Raw genomic sequence first — 23,066 nt, forward strand, 5'->3', positions numbered from 1 at the left:
GGTAAAGGGGGTCTGGGGGGTGGTTGGGGGGGGTAAAGGGGGTCTGGGGGGGGGGGAAAAGGGGTTAGGGGGTGGTAATGGGGTCGGGGGGGATAAAGGGGTCAGGGGGTGGTTTGGGGAGGGTAAAGGGGGTCTGGGGGTGATTGGGGGGAAATGGGGGGGGGTAAAGGGGCTCAGGGGGTGGTTGGAGGGGGAAATGGGGGGGGATAAAGGGGTCAGGGGGTGGTTGGGGGGAATGGGGGGGGAAAAGAGGGGTCTTGGGGGGCAAAGGGGGGTCTGGGGGGGGGGTGATTGGGCTGGGGCCAGGCACAGGGACCCCAGGGGTGTTGGGGCCAGACGGGGTGACCCCGTGGGGGTGTTTTGGGGCCGTCACCTTGCTGATCTTGATGGCGCAGGGCGCGCCGGGGAAGCCGGGCAGGCAGGTCTTGAAGGCCGAGACGTCGGAGAAGGGGCCGCGGCCGCAGGCGTTGAGCCCGGCCACGCGGAACTTGTAGGCAGTGCCCGGCTGCAGCTCCTGGCGCTTCAGCTGGGAGTGGTCGGGGGGCGCCGCGTCCTCCTGGGGGGGGAAGGGGGCACGTGAGGGATGGGGACAGCTTGGGGACACCCCTCGGGGACAGGGGCACCCCTAAGGGACACTCATAAGGGACATTAATGGGACATCAGGGTACAGGGGGACACCCCTAAGGGACGTTAACAGGGCATTAAGGGACAGGGGACACCCCTCAGGGACAGGGGGCACCCTGAGGGACATGGGGACACCCCTAAGGGACATAGGGAAACCCCTAAGGGACACCCCTAAGGGACAGGGGGACACCCCTAAGGGACGTTAACAGGGCGTTAATGGACAAGGGACACCCCTGAGGGACACTGAGATACCCCAAGGGACAGGGGGACACCCCTCAGGGACATCCATAAGGGACAGGGGACACCTCGGGGACACCCTCAGGGATAAGGGCACCCATAAGGGACAGGGGGACACACATAAGGGACATGGGGACACCCCTAAGGGTCAGGGGCACCCCTAGGGGACATGGGGACATCCATAAAGGACACTGGGATACCCCTAAGGGACAGGGGACACCCCTAAGGGACATTAAAGGGCCATAAGGGACTTTGGGGCACCCATAAAGGACACTGAGACACCCACAGGGTCCATGGGGACACCCCTAGGGGCCTGGGGACACCCCTAGGGGACAGGGGGACACCCCTAGGGGCCATAGGACCCCTATAAGGGACATGGGGACCCCCCTGGGGGACACGGGGACCCCCCCCCCCTATTTTTGGGGCCCCCCCGGGACTGACGTCGGGGGCGGGGGCGTCGGGGGGCGGCAGGAAGAAGTGTGTGACCAGCATGGTGGTGCCCTTGATCACCCCCACGTCGAACCACTGCTGCTCCTTGCGGGGGGGCGCCTTGGGGGGCGCCGCCGGGTCCGGCTTCTGGGGGGACACGGGGGGGACACATGGCACCGCGACCCCACAGGCGGCCCCACAGACCCCACACACCCCCCCCAAAGCCCCCAGACCCCCCTAAAGCACCCAGCCCCCTCCCTGAAGCCCCCAGACCCCCCCCAACCCCCAGACCCCCCTAAAAGCCCCTCAGCACCCCCACAACCCCCCCAGCACCCCATAAAAGCCCCCCATAACCACCCCCCAGCCCTACAACCGCCCCATAACCACCCCCCACAGACCCCCCCCAGCCCCACAACCACCCCACAACCACCCCCTAACCCCCCCAGACCCACAACCACCCCCTAACCCCCCCATAACCCCCCCCAGCCCCACAACCACCCCTTAACAGCCCACAACCACCCCATAGCCCCCCCGTAGCCCCCCCCCAGTCCCATAACCACCCCGTACCCCCCCAGCCCCCCCAGCCCCCCCCTGCCCCATCACCACCCCCTAACCCCCCCATACCCCCCCCAGCCCCACCACCACCCCATAGCCCCCCCATACCCCCCCCAAAACCCCCCCAGCCCCTCAACCACCCCATAACCCCCCCATAACCCCCACCACCACCCCATACCCCCCCCCCCCAACCCCTCCCCAGCCCCATAAGAGCCCCCCCCCACCCCGTGTCCCCCCCCCCCCGGACCCCCCTCACCACGGGCGCCCCCTCGATGCCGTTGGCCACCTCCGCCAGGGCCGCGGCCGCCTGCAGCTTGGCCGGGCTGGGCCCCACCACGGGCGGGGGGGGCACGAAGGGGCTGGGGGGGGCCAGGCCTGGGGGAGGGAGGGGGGGCACGGTCAGTGAGACCCCCCCCCCTGCACCCAGGGCACACCCCAAAAGGGCACCCCTCAAAAGGGCACCCCCGGAGAGGGCACCCCCAGCCCAAAAAAGGGCCCCCCCCCAACGGCCATGTGCCCCCCCCCGTTAATTGGGCCCCCCCCCCAATTGCCAGGTGCCCCCCCATTAACTGGGGACCCCCTCCCCATTAATTGGGACCCCCCCCAAATCATTAGGACCCCCCCCAAAATAATTGGGGACCCCCTCCCCATTAACTGGGACCCTCCCCAACCTTCAGGTGCCCCCCCATTAATTGGGACCCCCCCCAGCCCCCTCAAATTTCCCCCAGCCCCCCCCCAAATTTTTCCAACCCCCCCCAGGGCTCTCACCGTCGGTGGGGGGGGGCAGCAGCCCCACGGGGGTCCCAGGGGCCCCCCCAGCCCCCCCAAACCCTCCCAAACCTCCCCAAATTTCCCCTACACCCCCCAAATTCTCCCCAGCCCCCCCCCAAATTTTCCAACCCCTCCCCCAGGGCTCTCACCGTCGGCGGGGGGGGGCAGCAGCCCCGCGGGGGTCCCGGGGGCCCCCCCCAGCTCCCCCAGCCCGTTGGCGTCGGCGGCGGGGTCGTTGAGGCTGTCGGCGGGGGCCAGCGCCTCGGTGGGCAGCTGGGGGGGGGCGGCGGCGGCCGGGGGGGGTCCCGGGGGGGCCGGGGGGGTCCCGGCGGGTTGTGGGGGGGCTGTGGGGGGGGTCTGCGGGGGGGGCGCCTCCTGGAGCTGCTGCTGCTGCACCAGCGCCGCCAGCTCCTGCTGGGTCAGGACGATGGGGATGGGGCCGGGGGGGCCCTCGGGGGGGTCGCCCCCCAAGGGGGGGAGGTCGGGGGGGGCCGGGGGAGCTCCCCCGGGCTCGCCGCTGTCCAGGGGTTCCGCTGCGCCTGTTTGGGGGGGGAAAGGGGGGTTATGAGGGGGGTTTGGGGGGGGTCCAGGAGCTGCTGTGGCCCCCCCAGGGTCTCCTATCCCCCCCTGACCCCCTATGCCCCCCCCATTCAGCCCCCATTCCCCCCCAAATTTGCCCCAAGACCCCCGTATCTTCCCCAACCCCCCCCGTAACCCCCCCAATTCCCCCTAAATCCCCCATTGCCCCCCCCAGTCCCCTCTATACTGCCCCATTGCCCCCCACAGCCCCCCTATAGCCCCCTGTAACCCCCCCGTACTACCCCATTGCCCCCCGTAACCCCCCCAAACTGCCCCATAACCCCTATAACCCCCCCAAATCCCCCTGATACCCCCCCATATCACCCCCCAGACCCCCCCAGACCCCCATATGACCCCCCCGGACCCCCCCTCACCCAAGGCGGCCTGCTGGGCCGCCTGCAGCACGGCCTGGATGGCCAGGGCTTGCCATGACCCCCTATAACCCCCCGATACCCCCCCAAATCCCCCCGATACCCCCCGATACCCCCCCATATCACCCCCCAGACCCCCCCAGACCCCCATATGACCCCCCAGGACCCCCCCTCACCCAGCGCGGCCTGCTGGGCCGCCTGCAGCACGGCCTGGATGGCCAGGGCTTGCTGTGACCCCCCATAACCCCCTATAACTCCCCAATACCCCCCCAAATGCCCCCCCAGCCCCCCATATGACCCCCCCCAGACCCCCCCAGGACCCCCCCCAGGACCCCCCCTCACCCAGCGCGGCCTGCTGGGCCGCCTGCAGCACGGCCTGGATGGCCAGGGCTTGCCGTGACCCCCCATAACCCCCCCATAACCCCCCTATAACCCCCCAAACTGCCCCATATGACCCCCCCAGCCCCCCATACGACCCCCCCAGGACCCCCCCTCACCCAACGCGGCCTGCTGGGCCGCCTGCAGCACGGCCTGGATGGCCAGGGCTTGCGCCGTGGCCTCTTCGCTGGCCGCCGCCGCCTGCGCCGCCGCCTCGGCCGCGGCGGTGACCGCCAGCTCCTCGGGGGTCAGCCCCGGCGCCCCCCCGGCCCCCCCCAGGGGCGCCTCGGCCATCAGCTCGGGGGGCAGCGCCAGCCCCTCGCCCGGGGCGCCCCCCCCCGAGGGTTGGGGGGGGGCCAGGACCACCGCCGAGGCCCCCGGGGGCTCCGGGGAGCCGGGGGGGGCGGCGGAGGAGGAGGAGGAGGAGGAGGAGGAGGAGGAAGGAGCTGGGGGGGCTGGGGGGGTCCCCGAGGAAGGGGGGGGTGGGGGGGTCGGGGGGGTGGAGGAGGAGGCGGGGGGCTCCGGGGGGGAGGGCTCTGGGGGGGCGGGGGGCTCTGGGGGTGCCGGGGGGGGCTCCGTCAGCGAGGAGATGCTCTGTGGGGGGGGGGGGGGGGGCAAAGGGTGAGGCCATAGCACCCCCAAATGCCCCCCCCCCAAATTCTTCTGTCCCCACCCGGTCCTTAATGACCCCCCCACATCCCAAATCTCCCCCAAATGCCCCTGAGCCCCCCCCAAATACCCCCAGTGTCCCTGTAAATGCCCCCAAGACCCCTCAGTCCCCCCCCCCCAAATAACCCCAAATGCCCCCAAGCCCCCCCAATGCCCCTCAAATGTCCCCAAACCCCCCCCAATGTACCCCAAAATGCCCCCAATGTCCCTGTAAATGCCCCCAAGCCCCCTCAGCGCCCACCCAAATGCCCCCAATTGCCTCCAAGCCACCCCCAAACCCCCCCAAGACTCCTCAAAGGCCACCCAAATACCCCCAATTGCCCCCAAATCCCCCCAAGACCCCTCAACGCCCACCCAAATATCCCCCAATTGCCCCCAACCCCCCCCAATACCCCCGAATTACCCCCAAACCGCCCCCAAATGCCCCCAAGCCCCCTCAATGCCCCCCCAAATACCCCCAAATCCCCCCAATGTCCCTGTAAATGCCCCCAAGACCCCTCATTGCCCCCCCAAACGCCCCCAAGCCCCCTCAACGCCCACCCAAATGCCCCCAATTGCCCCCAAATGCCCCCCCAAATGCCCCCACGACCCCTCAACGCCCACCCAAATACCCCCCAATTGCCCCCAACCCTCCCCAAATTACCCCCAAGCCCCCCCCCCCAGCACTCACCGGCACGGCGGGCCCGGGGGCGGGGGTGGACTGTGTGACCGTGGTCACCGCCCGGGGCTGGGGGGCTCCGGCGACACCGGGGCTGGGGGCGCCGGAGGGGGACCCCTCCCCACCGGGGGGGTTGAGGGGGGGCTCGGGCTCCCCCTGCCCGTTGGCAGCCGGCGGGGGGGGGTCTGCGGGGAGAGATTTGGGGCTGGGGGTGAGCGAGGTGCCCCCCCCCAGCACCACCACCACCCCCTAAATTGGGGAGGGGGCTCCCGGGGGGGGTCTCACCTTGGTTGGCGCCCATGCTGGCGGTGACGGTGGTGGCCGTGTGGGTTGTCCCCGTCTCGTGGGTCTCGCAGGGGGGGTTGGAGCAGCCGGGGGGGGTGGGCGTGGGGCTGGGGGGGCCCGCGGGGGGCACCCCCTCAGCCGGCGGTGGCGGTGCACCCGCTGAGGGGCTCTGCTCGGCCGCCCCCCCCGCGGTGGGCTCGGGGGGCTCGGGGCACGGCCGGGCGCCGGCGGTGGTCCCGGTGCCGGCGGCGGGGGCGGGGGCGGCGTCGGCGCCCCCCGGCCGTGCCCCCGAGGCCGTGGTGGTGGTGGCGGTGTTGGTGGTGCCGGTCTCGTGGGTCTCGCAGGGGGGGTTGGAGCAGGGCCACGGCGCCGCGGCGGCGCTGCTGCTGGTGCTACTGGTGGTGCTGGTGGTACTGGTGCCGCCGCCGCCGGTGGTGCCGGGCCCCTCGCCCGAGGCCGTGGTGGTGGTGGCCGTGTTGGTGGTGCCGGTCTCGTGGGTCTCGCAGGGGGGGTTGGAGCAGGGCCACGACGGCGCCGCGGGGTTTTGGCAGGGCCGGGATCTGTCCCCGTGGGCCACGGCCGGCGTCATGGTGGTGCCGGTGGCCGCGGTTTGCTGGGTGGCACAGGGGGCGCCGGGCAGCTCGCGGCCCGGGCAGGAGCAGGCGGTGGTGGCCGTGTTGGTGGTGCCGGTCTCGTGGGTCTCGCGGGGGGGGTTGGAGCACGGCCGGGACCCCGCGGTGGTCGCGGTGGCCGTGGCGCTGCCGTCGGTGGCCGTCCCCACCTCCTCCTGGCCTTCTGGCGCGGCGCCGGAGCACGGCCGCGAGCCCGAGGCCGTGGTGGTGGTGGCGGTGTTGGTGGTGCCGGTCTCGTGGGTCTCGCAGGGGGGGTTGGAGCAGGGCCACGACGGCGCCGCGGTGCCGGCGGCCGCCCCCTGGGCTTCACCGGCAGCACCGGGGCCCAACCGGGAGCCGGCGGCCGTGGTGGTGGTGGCGGTGTTGGTGGTGCCGGTCTCGTGGGTCTCGCAGGGGGGGTTGGAGCACACCAGGGTGACGGCGTCGGCGGCGGCGGTGGCGGTGTTGGCGTCACCGGGGGGGGGCGCCGAGCAGGGCTGTGCCCGCGCCGTCATGGTGGTGCCGGTGGCGGCGGTCTGCTGGGTGGCGCAGGGGGCGGCGCGGCGCGGCGCGGGGTCGTCGGCGCAGAGCCGGGCGCCGGCGGTGGTGGCGGTGTTGGTGGTGCCGGTGTCGTGGGTCTCGCAGGGGGGGTTGGCGCACACCCGGACGGCGGCGGCGGTGGCGGTGCCGGGGGGCAGCCCCTCGGGGGGGCTCTCGCAGAGGAGCTGGAGCTGCCCGGCGCCCACGTTGGCCACCACGCTGGTGGTGGCGGTGTTGGTGGTGCCGGTCTCGTGGGTCTCGCAGGGGGGGTTGGAGCACACCAGGGTGACGGTGCCGGGGGGGGTCCCTTCGGCTTGCCCCCCGCCCTCGGTCAAGGCGGCGGCAGCCGCCGGCTGCTCGGCCGTGGGGGAGGCCAGGATGGAGACCGGGAGGTCGTGCACCGGCTGCGCCTCCACGCCGCTCGGCGTCGTGATCAGCGTCACCTGCGTGGGCTGGGACACGGGCTGCCGCCCGCACGCGGCGTCACCGACCCTCCCCCGGCCACCCTCGGGGTCCCCCCCCACGCCCCCAGCCCCATTGTCACCTCGCTCCATGCCCAGGGGTCCCAAGGGACGTGGTGGGGGCCCACCGGCACGGTTACGCCGCGCGTGGTCGCGTCTACGCCAACCGTGGCCAAGGCTACCCAACTGGATGATGTCTACCCCAACCGCGCCCAAGTCTACCCAACCCCATGGCGTCTATGTCAACCATGGCCATGTCTACGCCACCCATGACCATGTCTACCCAACCTCATGGCCATCTCTACGCCAAACCTATGACCTCTATGCCAACCATGGCCATGTCTACCCAACGCCATTATGTCTATGCCAACTATGACTACATCTACCCAACCCCATGACATCTACGTCAACCATGGCCACATCTACCCAACGCCATGGCCACGTCTACACCAACCATGGCCATGTCTACCCAACCCCATGACGTCTATGTCAACCATGGCCATGTCTACCCAATCCCATGGCCATGTCTACGTCAACAATGGCCACATCTACCCAACCCCATGACATCTACGCCAACGATGACCACATCTACCCAACACCATGACGTCTACATCAACCGTGGCCATGTCCACCCAACCCCATGACGTCTACGTCAACAATGACCACGTCTACCCAACCCCATGGCCATGTCTACCCAACGCCATGACCTCCACGCCAACCACGGCCACATCCACCCAACCCCTTGACCACCTCTACGCCACCCATGACCACGTCTACCCAACCCATGACCACGTCCCCAAGGCCCCCTGGGTCTCTGGTGCCCCCAAGCCCCCCGGCCACCCCCGGCACCCCCCTGGTACCCCCCCGGCGCTCACCTGCATGGTGATGGTGGGCGTGCCGAGCCCGCCGGCGGCCGTCATGGTGGTCTGGGCGGCCGAGACGGTGATGGCGGCGGGGTTGAGGACCTGGCTGGAGAGCGTGGCGATGGTGCCCAGCGTGGTGATGGGGGTGGCCAGCGAGGCGCTGGTGCTGTGGCCCCCGGCCCCCGCCAGGCTGGTGGACACCGTGCCCGTCACCGTGCCCAGCGTGGTGACACCTGGGGGAGGGGGGGGACGCTTGTCACCTCCTGTCCCCCCATTTTGTTAGGGTCACCCCCTCTCTCCGTTAGGGGAGCGCGAGGAGCTCAGGACCCCCCTCGCCCCACCCCGCGTGGTGACGCCGGGGTGGGGGGGCACAGGGGACACCCCCAGCCCGGGTCGCCACCCCCCCCGGGGTGCCAGCAGCTCACCCGTGGTCCCCTTCACCACCAGCGTGGTGACGGTGGGCTTGACGGCCGAGACGGTGACGGGTGTCACCAGGCGGACCCCCCCCATGGGCACCGTGCGCAGGATGGTGCCTGGCTGCCCGGGGGCGCCCTTCAGAACCACCTAAAAAAGAGGGAAAAAGGTTAAAATTTAAAAAAAGGGGGAAAACGGAAAGGGAGGGGTCTCGTGGGGGGGTCCCGGCACCCACCTGCGTCACCCCCTGCTGCCCGTGGCCCGTGGCCAGCTTGGGGACGGCGGTGATGATTTTGGCGGGGGTGCCGGTGCCGGAGGTCATGACCTTGGTGGTGATGATGGTGATGGGCGACTTGATGCCGGGGCTGCTGGTGACGCCTGGAGAAGGGAGGGGAGGGGGGGACGCAGGGACGATTTATGGGGGGTCAGGGTGGTCCCTGCGCCCCCCCCCCGTGGTCCCAGTGTGCCTCCCAGTGCTCACCGGTGGCCCCCGACTGGGTGATGATGGCCGACATGGGGATGGTCTTGATGATGGTGGTGGTGCCGGGCTTGGTGGTGCTGGGCGAGACGCTGCTGATGCCCAGGATGGTGGGCTTGGGGGGCGCCCCCCCCGCCTGCGTGGTGCTCAGGATGGTGGGGGGCTTCCCGTCCGCCGACGTCACCAGCTTCAGGATGGTGCCGGCCGGCAGCGGCCCCTTGGTCTGCGGGGAGAGGGGGGGGTTAATTGGGGGGGATTTGGGGAAGGAAGGGGTTAATTGGGGGGGTTGGGAAAGGAAGGGGTTAATTGGGGGGATTTGGGGAAGGAAGGGGTTAATTGGGGGGGTTGGGAAAGGAAGGGGTTAATGGGGGGTTGGGAAAGGGTTAATTGGGGGGGTTTGGGAATGGAAGGGGTTAATTGGGGGATTTGGGAAAGGAAAGGGTTAATTGGGGGGGTTGGGGAAGGAAGGGATTAATTGGGGGGGTTCTGGAAAGGAAAGGGTTAATTGGGGGGGTTGGAAAAGGGTTAATTGGGGGGGTTGGGGAAGGAAGGGGTTAATTGGGGGGATTTGGGAAAGGGTTAATTGGGGTGGGGAAAGGAAGGTGTTAATTGGGGGAGGAAAGGGTTAATTGGGGGTTAATTGGGGGTGTTAATTAATTGGGGGGCTCACCTGGATGATTGGGTTAATTAGAGTTAACTAATTAGGGGTGTTTATGGGGGGGCTCACCTGGGCAATGGGGTTAATTAGGGGAAGATTTGTTACGGGGGCTTTCCCAGGTGCTCTGGGTGACCGCGTTAATCGATTAATTAGGGGATAATTAACTGGGTGGGGGCTGAGCTGGCTGCTGTGGGTTAACGAGGGGGGTTAATTAGCGCTAACGAGGGGCTGACCTGGATGATCTGGGTGACCGGCCCGGTGGACGCCTGCCCGGTGACGGCCGAGGTCTGCACGGGCTTGGTCTGCACCACGGACATCACCTTGCCCAGGTTAGAGATCTGGGGGGGGGGAATTTGGGGTTAAATCACCCCCCCGGACATCTGACCCCCCCCCAAACCTCGTTAATTTACGGGGTTAGGACCCCCCCAGCACATTTAACCCCCCCAAACCCACTAAATTTATAGGGTCAGGGCCCTCCCAAACCCCTCAGATGCCCCAAAACTGGCGATTTTATAGGGTCAGCACCCCCCCAGCCCATTTAACCCCCCCCAAACCCTGTTAATTTACAGGATTAGGACCCCCCCCAGGCCCCTCAGATGCCCCAAACCCAGTTAATTTATAGGCTTAACACCCCCCAGCCCATTTAACCCCCCCAAACCTCGTTAATTTACAGGATTAGGACCCCCCCCAGCCCACTTAACCCCCCAAAACCCCGTTAATTCACAGATTTAGGACCCCCCAAACCCCTCAGGTGCCCCAAACCCTATTAATTTATAGGGTTAAGACTCCCCCAGCCCCCTTAACCCCCCCCAAACCCAGTTAATTTACAGGGTTAGGCCCCCCCCCAGCCCATTTAACCTCCTCCAAACCCATTTAACCCCCCCCAAACCCAGTTAATTCACAGAATTAGTCCCCCCCCAACCCCCTCAGGTGCCCCAAACCCACTTAATTTACAGGGTTACGACCCCCCAACCCCCCCCCCTTATTTCCAGCCCCCCCCCCCCAGACTCACCAGGGCGCTGCCCCCCGGCACGGAGATGGGGCTCTTGACCAGGGTGATGGTTTTGGTGACCCCCCCCACCACGGTGGTCATCACCTGCGCCTGCTGCGCCACCGTCACCGTCCCCGACTTGTGCACGGTGATGATGGGCCGCGTGCCCGTGTTGGTGGCCGGCGCCCCCCCCGACGTCCCCACCGCCGCCGCCGCCGTCTTCAGCATCCGCGTGGCCGGGTTGCTCACCTGGGGGGGTGGGGGGGAAAAAAAAAAAATGGGGGGGGGCACGGTGGTTTGGGGGAAAAAGGCAGCGAAACGGTGGCGCGAGCGATTTGGGGGGAAACGGGACCCAAATCGGTGGCCCCATCCCCCACTTTGGGGATGAACGTCCCCAAATTGGTGCCCCTGACCCCCCCCTTTGGAGGAAAGTGTCCCCAAATTTGCATCCCCATCGGGGACAAACGTCCCCAAATTGGTGGCCCTGACCCCTTCGGTTTTCCCCAATTCTGGGGTAAATGTCCCCAAGTCAGTGTCCCTGTCCCCCCCCTTTGGAGGGAAACGTCCCCAAATCAGTGTCCCCATCCCCTTTTGGGGCCAAATGTCCCCAAATCGGTGTCCCCATCCCCTTTTGGGGCCAAACGTCCCCAAATCAGTGGCCCTGTCCCCCCCCTTTGGGGGAAAATGTCCCCAAATCAGTGTTCCAGTTCTCAAACTTGTGTCCCTGTCCCCACTGGTGACCCCAATTTGGGGGCAAACACCCCCGAATCAGTGTCCCCATCTGCTTTTGGGAAAAAACGTCCCCAAATTTGTGTCCCGGACCCCTTCGGTTTCCCCAATCTGGGGACAAATGTCCCCAGACTGGTGTCCCTGTCCTCACTTTGGGGGAAAACACCCCCAAATCAGTGTCCTTGCCCCCTTTAGGGCCAAACGTCCCCAAATCAGCGTCCCCAACCCCGTTGGTGCCCCCGCTTTGAGGACAAACTCCCCCAAATCAGTGTCCCTGTCCTCACTTTGGGGACAAACACCCCCAAATCAGCATTCCCGTCCCCGCTTTGGGTCCAAACGTCCCCAAGCCCGTGCGCCCCCCCCCCAAAAAAACGTCCCCGAGCCCTCACCATGACGGGGGACGAGGCCACCTTGACGGTGGCGGGCAGGGTGGTGGCCCCGGGGGTGACGGCCACCGTCTTGACGATGGTGGCCCCGGCGGGGACGCTGAGCACGGTGGGGGCCGAGGCGGGGGGGATTTTCTGCGTGGCCGCCGCCGCCGCCGCCAGCGCCGCCATGCCGCTCATCTGGGGGCTGCTGCCGATCACCTGCGGGACGGGGGGGGGCAACGGGGGCGTGAGGGGGCAGCGGGGGGCACCCTGGGGGCGTTGGGGGGTGTTGGGGGACACCCTGGGGGCGTGAGGGGGCATCTGGGGGGTGTTGGGGGGCATCCAGGGGGTGTTGGGGGGCATTGGGGGGCGTGAGGGGGCATCCAGGGGGTGTTGGGGGGCACCCTGGGGGCGTTGGGGGGTGTTGGGGGACACCCTGGGGGCGTGAGGGGGCATCCGGGGGCTGGTGGGGGGCACCCTGGGGGTGGTGGGGGCACCCTGGGGGCGAGGGGGCATCCAGGGGGCGTTGGGGGGTGTTGGGGGCACCCTGGGGGCGTGAGAGGGTATCCAGGGGGCACTGGGGGGCATTTGGGGGTGCCCCAGGGACATTAGGGGACATCCAAGGGACATCCAGGGGGTGTTGGGGGGCACCCTAAGGACATTGGGGGACATCCAGGGACATTAGGAGGCATTAGGGGACATCTGGGGACATTGGGGGGCAATTAGGGGGCACCCCAAGGACATCAGGAGGCAGTGGGGGTCACCCCGGGGACGCGAGGGGGCATCCAGGGGGTGTTGGGGGGCACCCAGGGGACACCCAGGGACATTGGGGAGCATTGGGGGGCACCCCAGGGACATTAAGGGACATTGGGGGACACTGGGGGGCACCCTGGGGATGCTGGGGGGCACCCAGGGACATTGGGGGGCATTGGGGGGCACCCCGGGGACACTGGGGGGGGCACCCAGGACATCAGGGGTCACCCCGGGGACACCAACAACAACGCGTCCCAGTGCTCCTGGCTGGCCCTGTGTCCCCAAATCCCCCCCCCAACCCCCCCACACCCCCCCAAATCCCCCTCCAACCCCCCCCACACCCCCCCGGTGACCCCCCGGTGCCCCCCCCAATGCCCCCCCCCCCCCTCACCGTGCCCTGTGGGCTCTGGCTGGGCACCACCATGCGCACTCCGGCGGGCAGGGACGTCACCGTCACCGGCGCCTTGCCCGGCTGCGCGGCCGAGCGCACCGTCACCAGGGGGGGGCCGGCCCCCGCGGGGGGGCCCGTCACCTTCAGCACCGCCGGGACGCCTGGGGGGGCACGGGGGGGTCAGCGGGGGGTGGATGGGGACCCCCGTGTCCCCTCCTGGGAGTCCTCGGTGTCCCCAAGATGCTCGTGTTGCTGTAACCCCCCAAAATCTAACCCCCCCCCCCCACGACGCCGTAACCCCCCCGTAACACCCCCAAGGCCCCCACAACCCCCCCATAACCCCCCAAAACCCCCCATAACACCCTGCAACCTCCCCAATCCCCCCCACAACCCCCTTAAACCCCCCATAACCCCCCCAAACCCCCCCAACCCCATAGCCCCCCCCCCACACCCCCCCATAACCACCCCCCAACCCCCCCCATAAGCCCCCAATCACCCCCCACAACCCCCCCAAACCCCCAATAACCCCCCCAACAACCCCCCCAAACCCCCCCCCAACCCCCCCAAAACCCCCTCAACCCACCCCCAAGCCCCCAAAAAACCCCCCCAAACCCCCCCATAAGCCCCCAATAACCCCCCCACAACCCTCTTAGACCCCCCATAACCACCCCAAGCCCCCCCAACCCCCCAATAACCCCCCCACAACCCTGTCAAACACCTCCCCAAGCCCCCCCCAACCCCATAGCCCCCCTAAAACCCCCCCAACCCCCAATCTCCCCCCACAACCCCTTTAACACCCCATAGCCCCCCCAATAACCCCCCCCAACCCCCAATAATCTCCCCCCAACCCCATAACCCCCCCCAATAACCCCCCCCAACCCCCAATAACCCCCCAACCCCATATCCCCCCCCCCCCACTCACCCGGCGTCCTCGCCGCTCCAGCAGCGGGCAGGGGGCTGGCGGCAGCGCCGCTCCCGGGGGGCAACACCTGCAGCGCCCCCGCGCCCCCCCCGGCGCCCCCCACCCCCCCAGCACCACCACCACCCCCCCCCCCCAGCAGCAGCAGCAGCGGCAGCCGTGGGGGCGGCGGGGGGCACCGGGGGGTCACGGCGGTGGTGGCGGTGGCGGCGGCGGTTTGGGGGGGGCGGGGGGCAGCAGCGTGAGCCCCACGGGAGCCAGGGGGGGCTGCGGGGAGGGGGCCGGGGGGCGGCGGCGGCGGGCGCGGGGCTCTTGGGGGGGTTGGCGGGGACGGAGGGCACCGGGGGGGGGCGCGGGGGCGGCGGGGGGCAGCTCGTAGCGCTGCAGCTGCAGCAGGTACTGCTCCGCCGTCGGCACCGCGCCCCAGCTCACCTCCAGCGACGTGGTGTTGGCGCGCACCAGCTGCACCCGGGCGGGGGCCGGGGGGCGCTCTGGGGGGGGGGATTTGGGGTGGGGGGGGTGGAGGGGGTGTGGGGGGGTAGGGGTAAGGGGTTAGGGGGGTAGGGGTAGGGGGTGCAGGGTTAGGGGACAGAGAGAGTTGGGGGATATAAGGTTAGGGGAGGGGGGATTTGGGGTGGGGGGGGATTAGGGGGTGTGGGGGGGTGTGGGGGGGTGGAGGGGGTGGGGGGGGTGGGGGGTAAGGGGTTAGGGGGGTAGGGGGTAATGGGTTAGGGGACAGAGAGGGTTGGGGGATATAGGGTTAGGGGAGGGGGGATTTGGGGTGGGGGGGGGATTTGGGGTGTGGGGGGGGGTGGAGGGGGTGTGGGGGGGTAGGGGTAGGGGAATTAGGGGAAGGGGGATATAGGGTTAGGGGAGGGGGGATTTGGGGTGGGGGGGGTGTGGGGGGGTGGGGGGGGTGGAGGGGGTGTATGGGGTGGGGGGTAAGGGGTTGGGGGGGTAGGGGGTAGGGGAAATAGAGGGTTGGGGATATAGGGTTAGGGGAGGGGGATGTATGGTTGGGGGGGGATATGGGGTGGGGGGGTGTAGGGGGTGTGGGGGGGGTAGGGGGTAAGGGGTTAGGGGGGTAGGGAGTAGGGGACATAAAGGGGAAGGGGATACAGGGTTAGGGGAGGGGAGATTTGGGGTGGGGGGGGGTGTATGGGTGGGGGGGGGTAGGGGTAGGGGAATTAGGGTTAGGGGACATAAAGGGTTGGAGGATATAGGGTTAGGGGGGGACATGGGGTTAGGGGGTGTAGGGTTAGGGGGTATAAAGGGTAAGGGTTAGGGGAGAGGAGAGAGAAAGGGGTTGGGGGGGAGAGAAAAAGGGGTTAGAGGGTGGGGGGAGAGGGGGGTACCCCAATAACGGGGCTGTGCACCCCCAACAGGAATCTGTGCACCCCAAAAGAGGTCGAACACCCCAATAATAGACCTGTGCACCCCAATAACAGGGTTGCTCACCCCCAGTAGGGAACCATGCACCCCAATAGGGACCTGTGCACCCCAAAAGAGCTCGAACACCCCATAATGAACCTGTGCACCCCAATACGGGGCTGTCCACCCCAATAATGGGTCTGTGCACCCCAAAACAGGCTGCACACCCTGATAGGGACCTGTGCACCCCAAATAGGGACCTGTGCCCCCCAAAAGAGGCTGCAGACCCCCATAACGAACCTGTGCACCCCCAAAAGGGAGCCATGCACCCCAATAGGGACCTGTGCACCCCAATAACGGACCTGTGCACCCCAAAAGAGCTCGAACACCCCCATAATGGGGCTGTGCCCCCCAAAAGAGGCTGCAGACCCCCATACCAGCCCTGTGCCGCCCCATTCCCCCTTCCCCATACCCAGCACAGGATCCCAGCCCCCTCCCCAACCCCCCCAACCCATTTCGGGGTGCCGGGGGGGTGTCCCCGCGCCCCCCACTCACCGGTCTCGAGGTACCAGAGGTCCTTGCAGCAGACCTGGTTGTTCCAGGCCTTGCGGTAGCCGTCGCGGCCGCTCCAGATGTAGAGGCGCGTGGTGATGGCCACCGCGCAGTGCCCGGCCCGCGCCCGCGGCACGTTGTCCTCCAGCGTGTCCATCACGATGGGCTCCCACGACATCGAGTCTTTTGGGGCCAAAAACCTCGTTTTCAGGTCTCCCGGTTTCGTTGTTAAAGGGTTTTGGGGTGTTTTTTTATTTTTTTTTACCCAGGTTGAGGCAGGCCAGCGTGTTGGTGCACTTCCACTCCTTCTCGTGCGTCGCCACCTTCACGTCGTCCATCACCAGCGGCACCCAGCCCCCGAACACGTACATCCTGGGGGGGGGGGGACAAAATTTGGTTAAGGGGGGGGGGCTGGGAGAGGGTTTGGGGGGGTTGGAGGGCGAAGAGACCCCCCCCAGAGCCAAAATAGGAGCTTTGCAGAGCACCAGCAGCACCCAGCCCCCAAACACGGACATCCTGGGGGGAATTTGGGAAGGGGGGGGAGGCAGGAACCCCAAAATTTGGTTGGGGGGGGTCTCAGGGGGGTAGGAGGGCGAGGAGACCCCCACGGACCCGGAATGGGAGCCCTGGGGGAGATTTGGGGAGCACCAGCGGAACCCAGCCCCCAAACACGGACATCCTGGGGGGAATTTGGGAAGGGGGGGGGGGGACAGGAACCCCAAAATTTGGTTAAGGGGGGGTCTCGGGGGGTAGGAGGTCAAGGAGAGCCCCCCAGAGCTGAAATGGGAGCCCTGGGGGAGATTTGGGGAGCACCAGCAGCACCCAGCCCCTGAACATGGATACCCGGGGGGGATTTTGGGGAGGGGGGGGAGCCTTTCAGGCCCCCCCAGGGCCATTTTGGGACCCCCCATCCCCATTTCTGCCCCCCCCCACCCCAATTTGTGCCCCCCGACCCACTTGTTGCCGATGGTGGTGGCGGAGTGCAGGCTGCGCGGCAGCGGCGCCACCCCGCTCAGGCTGGGCTTATTCCACGTCAGCGTCTCTGCCACGACAAAAAACACGTAAAAACCCCAAAATCACACAAATTCGCCCCAAAACACGCCCCCACTGATGTCGGGGATCACAGTAAAAACGCCAAAACCACTTGGAGCGGCCCCAAAATCGCCCGGATTCGCCCCAAAAGGCCCCTTGCCAATATTGGGGGTTACAAGAGAAAAAACAAAACCACTCTGATTGGCCCCAAAACCACCGGAATTGACCCAAACCCACCCGGACTGACCCAAAATCACCAGAATTTGCCCCAAAGCGCCCCTCACTGATGTCGAGGGTCCAGAGGTCGCCCAAGCAGCAGCCACTCATGCCACCGTAGATGAGGAGCCGTGCCCAGCAGCACCCCAAAACTGCTCCAATTGGCCCCAAAACCACCTGATCTACCCCAAACCTGCCCAAATTGGCCCAAAACTGCTGGAATTCGCCCCAAAAGCCCCTCACCGATGTCGAGGGTCCAGAGATCTCCCAGATGGCAGCCGCTCATGCCGCCGTAGATGAGGAGCCGTGTGCGACAGCACCCCAAAACCGCTCCGATTGGCCCCAAAACTGCCCGATCTGCCCCAAACCCGCCCGAATTGCCCCAAAATCACCGGAATTCGCCCCAAAAACCCCTCACCGATGTCGAGGGTCCAGAGATCTCCCAGGCGGCAGCCGCTCATGCCGCCGTAGATGAGGAGCCGTGTGCGACAGCACCCCAAAACCGCTCCAATTGGCCCCAAAACTGCCCGATCTGCCCCAAACCCGCCCAAATTGCCCCAAAATCGCCAGAATTCACCCCAAAAGCCCCTCACCGATGTCGAGGGTCCAGAGATCTCCCAGTCGGCAGCCGCTCATGCCGCCGTAGATGAGGAGCCGTGCCCGGCGGCTGTCGCGCTCGGCGTAGACCACGGCGGTGTGGGACTCGCGGGGGGGGGGCAGGACCCCGTAGGTGATGGGGATGTCCCACGCCACCACCCCCGAGCCCGGGCGCAGCTCCAGCACGTACAGGTCGTTCAGGTACCTGGGGGGGGGATTTTGGGGTCGGGGGGGGGGATTTGGGGTCATGGGGGGCATTTGGGGCACGGGGGGGGGATTTGGGGGCACAGGGGGGGATTTAGGGGCACAGGGGGGGATTTGGGGGCAGGATTTAGGGGCAAGGGGAGGATTTGGGGTCACGGGGGGGGATTTGGGATCAGGATTTAGGGGAAAGAGAGGGATTTAGGGTCAGGGAGAGGGGATTTGGGGGCACAGGGGGGGATTTGGGGTCACGGGGAGGGATTTGGGGTCAGGATTTAGGGGAAAGGGAGGGATTTAGGGTCAGGGATGGGGGATTTGGGGGCACAGGGGGGCGGGTTTAGGGTCGGGATTTAGGGTCGGGGGGTTGCATACGGAGGGTGTCGGGTGGGTGTAGGGAGGTGGCGTCCCCAAAACGTGGAGGATTTGGGGGATTCTGCCCCAAATGGGTGGGTCCTGGTGGCACCGTGACCCCAACTGCCCCCAGACCCTGTCCCTAAAGGGGTCGCCGGGGGTCCTGTGCCCCCCAACCCCATTTGTCCCCGGTTCCTGGTGGCCCCCTGACCCGATCGTCCCCAGATCCTGGGAACAGAACCCCCCAAATCTCCCCAAAACCACCCGATAACCCCCCAAATCCCCCTATAACCCCCCCAACTCCCCCTATAACCCCCCCAAATCCCCCTATAACCCCCCCCAAACGCCCCCCCACCCCAAAAGGGCCCCCCCCTCACCGGGGGATGTTGTTTTTGGGGTCCTCGCTGTCGTTGGCCAGCCCCCCGAAGAGGTAGCACTTGTTGCCCACCAGGGAGAAGCTGTGGCCCAGGCGGGGGCAGGGGGGGGGCCCGTTCTTGGGGGTCTTCGCCTTCAGCCGCTTCCACTCCCAGCGGCTCGCCTGGGGGGGGGGGGGGGGGGGACAAAGGGGGGGGCGTGGGGATGGGCCTGGGGGGGCCCCCAGGTCCCTGGAACCCCCCCCCTTGTCCTTGTGCTCACCCCCTTGTCCTCGTGCCCCCCCTTGTCCTTGTGCCCCCCCCATCCCCAAGGTCCCCCCTGTTCTGCAGCCCCCCCCATGCACCCCTCACCCCTGTGCCCCCCCGGTGCCCCCCCCGACCCCATTACCCCCCCCTCACCACCCTCCCTCCCCTCTCCCTCCCCCTCCCTATCCCCATCCCTGGGGTCTCCCCATCCCCATCCCCCCCCCATACTCCCCCTGTACCCCCCCCGTGCCCCCCCCCAGCTTCTAGAGGTCGTTGACCCCAACCCCATGCCCCCCCATGACCCCCTATGCCCCCCCAGTGCCCCCCATAGACGTCGTTGACCCCATCCCCACGCCCCCCTAGGGTCTCCCCATCCCCGTGCCCCCCCATAACCCCCCTGGTGTCCCCCCATAACCCCCCCGGTGCCCCCCCATACCCCCCTGGTGCCCCCCCACAGCTTCTAGAGGTCGTTGACCCCATCCCCATGCCCCCCATCCCTGGGGTCTCCCCACCCCATAGCCCCCTGGGGTCTCCCCATCCCTATCCCTATGCCCCCCTGGTGTCCCCCTCAACCTGGTGCCCCCCCCCTGCACCCCCCCCGCGCCCCCCCACAGCTTCTAGAGGTCATTGACCCCATCCCCATACCCCCCATCCCTGGGGTCTCCCCAATTTATAGCCCCCTGGGGTCTCCCCATCCCTATCCCTTTGCCCCCCTGGTGTCCCCCCCCAACCTGGTGCCCCCCTCGGTGCCCCCCCTGGCCCCCCCCGGCCCCCCACCCACCTGCAGCTCGTAGAGGTCGTTGACCCCATCCCCATCCCTAGGGTCTCCCTATCCCCACCCCTACCCCTATGCCCCCCTGGGGTCTCCCCATGCCCGTGCCCCCCTGGTGCCCCCCCAGTGCCCCCCCCAGTGCCCCCCCATGCCCCCCACCCACCTGCAGCTCGTAGAGGTCGTTGACCCCATCCCCATCCCTGGGGTCTCCCTATCCCCACCCCTATCCCTTTGCCCCCCGGGGGTCTCCCCATGCCCGTGCCCCCCCCCGGTGCCCCCCCGGTGCCCCCCCTGGCCCCCCACCCACCTGCAGCTCGTAGAGGTCGTTGCTGTACTTGCCGTACTCCACCATGCCCCCGAAGACCAGCAGCCGCGTCCCGTCGCACACGAAGCCGTAGGCAGCGCAGCCGGGGGGGATGTCCCCCCGCACCGCCGGGATGAACCACTGGTTGGTGGCTGGGGGGGGCAAAAAGGGGGGGTTAGCAAACGGGGGGGGTGCCCCAGAGCACCCAGACCCCATAAATGGGGTGGTTATATGGAGAAAAAAACCAAATCCTATAGAAATCCCATAAAACCCCCATAGAAATCGCATAAATGAACCACTGGGTGGTGGCTGGGGGGGGCAATGGGGGGGTTAGCAAACAGGGGGGGGCGCCCCAGAGCACCCAGACCCCATAGAGAGGTGATTATACAGAGAAACCCCCAAAATCTAATAAAAATGCCATAAAAATCCCATAAATGAACCACTGGGTGGTGGCTGGGGGGGGCAGAAAGCAGGAGGGGGGGGCCCGGGGGGGGCAGCCTGGGGTGTGAGGAGCCCAATGATGGTGGTGCCCCAGTGCCCCCAGTTACCCCCCCAGTTTCCCCCCCGCATTGCCCCAGTGCCCCCCATTGACCCCCAATAACCCCATTTTCTCCCCCAATACCCCCATTTTTTCGCCCCGTACCCCCCCCAATTTGCCCCCCACCCCCTGTAACTGCCCCCCCCCATGTAATTGCCCCTCCCGGTGTTGTAGCCGTGCAGCTTGTCCACGATGCCCTCAATGACCCCCAATAACCCCATTTTCTCCCCCAATAACCCCATTTTTTCCCTCAATATCCCCATTTTTTCCCCTATTACCCCCGTTTTTTCGCCCCGTACCCCCCCCATTTGCCCCCCCCCCCCATTTAATCGCCCCGTACCGGTGTTGTAGACGTGCAGCTCGTCCACGATGCCCTCGTTGCCCCCCCCGAAGACGACGATCAGCTCCTTGATGGCGACGGCGCGGTGGCCGTGGCGGGGGCGGGGGACGGGCCCGGACCAGCCGACCACCCGCCGCCAGCGCGGCTGCAGCGCGGGGGGGGCGCCGGGGGGGCCCCGCCCGGGGCCGGGGCGGCCATGGGGGCCCTCTGCCTGTCCTGGGGGGGGGCACGGGGGGGGTCAGAGCCCCGACGGGAAAGGGCGGCGCCCCCTGACCCCCCCGTGACCCCGCAAGGGGCTCCCATTTACGCCCCCCCCATATTCCCCCCCCGTTTATGTGCCCCCCTCCTCCCCCCCAGTATCTACCCCCAAACAAAACAATTGCCCCCTCCCCCCGGACCCCAATTGCCCCCCCTGACATCTAATTGCCCCTTCACAACCCAATTCCCCCCCCCCCCCCGGGTCAACTAACTGCCCCCTGGCAATAATTACCCCCCGGGCACCCAATTGCCCCCCCTGACATTTAATTACCCCCCAACAATACAATTGCCCCCCCCCAAACATTTAATTACCCCTAACAATACAATTGCTCCCCCAAACCCAATTACCCCCCCAGAAACTCAATTACCCCCTCCCCCCCGCCATTTAATTGCTCCTTAACAATACAATTGCCCCCCTGATATTTAATTAATTACCCCCCAATAACACAATTGTCCCTGTGGAGCCCAATTACCCCCCCAGAACCCCAACTGCCCCCCTGACATTTAATTGCCCCCCCAGCATTGAATTGCTCCCTAATAATACAATTGCCCCCCCCCCGATAATTAATTACCCCCTAACAATCCAATTGCCCCCCCGGAGCCCAATTACCCCCCCCTCCAACCCAATTACCCTCCCCCAACATTTAATTGCCCCCCCCCCACATTTAATCACCCCCTAACAATCCAATTGCCCCCCCGGGATCCCAATTCCCCCCACACACACAATTAATTACCCCCCCCCGCCCTTAATTACCCCCTAACAATACAACTGCCCCCCCCACCCCCCAATTACCCCCCTAGCAACGCCCCCACCCCCTAGCAACCCCCCCGCCCCTCCCCCACGTCCCCCCTCCCCCCCCCGCCCCTCCCCCGTGCCCCCGCCCCCCCGCGCCCCCTCCCCCCCCGCCGGGCCCTGGGAGCCGCCATCTTGTCGCTGCCCGGGCGGAAAATGGCGGCGCCCTGCCCCCCCCTCCCCCCCCCGCCGCCCCCTCCCGCTGCCCGCCGCCCCCCCCCGCGCCCCCTCCGCACCCCCCCGGCGGCGGCTCGCGGCCCCTGGCGGCTTCCGTAAGGCGCCGGTGGGGGCGGGGGGGGGCCCGGGGGGATCGTGGGGGGGGCGGCGGCCGCCTTCACGCCGCCCTGGGAGCCGCCATCTTGCGGCGCTCGCCTCCTCGGCGCCGCGCGGGGGAGGGCGGGACGCTGGCGGGGTGGGCGGGGCGACGCAGGGCCCCGCCCACCTCACCCCACCCCGCTCCCTGCCTCCCCCTGAGGGCGGCGCCATCTTGGGCGCACGGGCGGCGCCATCTTGGGGAGGTCGCGGCGCCATCTTGGGAGGGAGCGCGGGAGCCGCGGGACCCCCGCCCCAACGCCGCCGGGACCCCCCCGTTATCTCTGTTTCGCCCCCCAGCCTCGGTTTTTGCCCCCACGCCCCGGTTTTTGCCCCCTCCCGGCCCCCGCCGCCGCCGCTCCTCACCGCCCCGCCGCCCCTCTGCACGCTGGGCGCCGCCATGTTGGGAGGGACCGCGGCCCGCTCGCTACGGCGCCCGCCTCCCCCCCTCTCCGCCTCCTCCGTCGCTCAGGGAGGGGGCAGCGGCGGTGAGAGACCCGCGCCCGGCCCGGCCTCGACCCCCCCTCACGGGCGGGGAGCTGTACGGAAAGGCAGCCCCGAGGCGGGCGCCGCCATCTTGGGGGGGCGGGGACTGGGCGCCGCCATCTTGTGGGCGGCACCCGGAGGAGGAGGAGGAGGAGGGGGGGCGCCGCCGCGGCGGGGGCGCCCCAGGGCGGCGTAGGGCGGGCGGGGGGCGCTAGGCCCGGCCCCGGGGCCCAGCCCGCGCCGTACGGCAGCCGCTGGGCGCCGCCATGAGCCATGACGGCCGCCGAGGGGGCGTGGCCGCACGGGAAGCCCTTAAAGGGCCCCCTCCCTCATTTTCCACCACCCACCCCGTCTGCAGGCGCCCCCCCCGCCTCCCGCGGCCCCCCCGCGCCCCGTTTTACCCCCTTTATTTGCTCCTCGCTCAGCGGATCCCCCAGACTCGATTCCCGCGCGCTGTACGGAGCGCTCAGCCCCCCATGGGCGCCGCCATGTTGGCTGCCACCGCAAGCCCCGCCCCCTGCCGGCCCCGCCCCCAGCCCCTTTTCCCCCGAGGGGCCCCAAAATGGCGGCGGGGGGGCCCCGTGGAGCCCC

General features: G+C 68.0%; 1 protein-coding gene across 1 annotated transcript; it reads right to left on the reverse strand.

Moving 5' to 3' along the window:
- Positions 1 to 310: 310 nt before the first annotated feature.
- On the reverse strand, positions 311 to 22,215 carry HCFC1 (host cell factor C1; the record flags this gene model as incomplete). The annotated part of the gene is given in 27 exon segments (XM_082785166.1): positions 311 to 556; positions 1,303 to 1,437; positions 2,102 to 2,220; positions 2,766 to 3,155; positions 4,064 to 4,538; positions 5,284 to 5,456; positions 5,557 to 7,171; positions 8,044 to 8,264; positions 8,457 to 8,595; positions 8,681 to 8,823; positions 8,927 to 9,146; positions 9,815 to 9,919; positions 10,594 to 10,821; positions 11,691 to 11,888; positions 12,814 to 12,974; positions 13,736 to 13,940; positions 13,943 to 14,017; positions 14,020 to 14,089; positions 14,091 to 14,223; positions 15,659 to 15,838; positions 15,921 to 16,027; positions 16,613 to 16,697; positions 17,497 to 17,705; positions 18,430 to 18,590; positions 19,752 to 19,900; positions 20,627 to 20,842; positions 21,914 to 22,215. Coding segments are annotated over 27 exon segments (6,453 nt in total), but the record flags the coding sequence as incomplete, so codon positions are not given.
- Between the last annotated feature and the right edge of the window lie 851 nt (positions 22,216 to 23,066).

Source organism: Aythya marila (genome assembly GCF_965140915.1).
Source record: "Aythya marila genome assembly, contig: HAP1_HAP1_SCAFFOLD_87, whole genome shotgun sequence".
NCBI lineage: Eukaryota > Metazoa > Chordata > Aves > Anseriformes > Anatidae > Aythya > Aythya marila.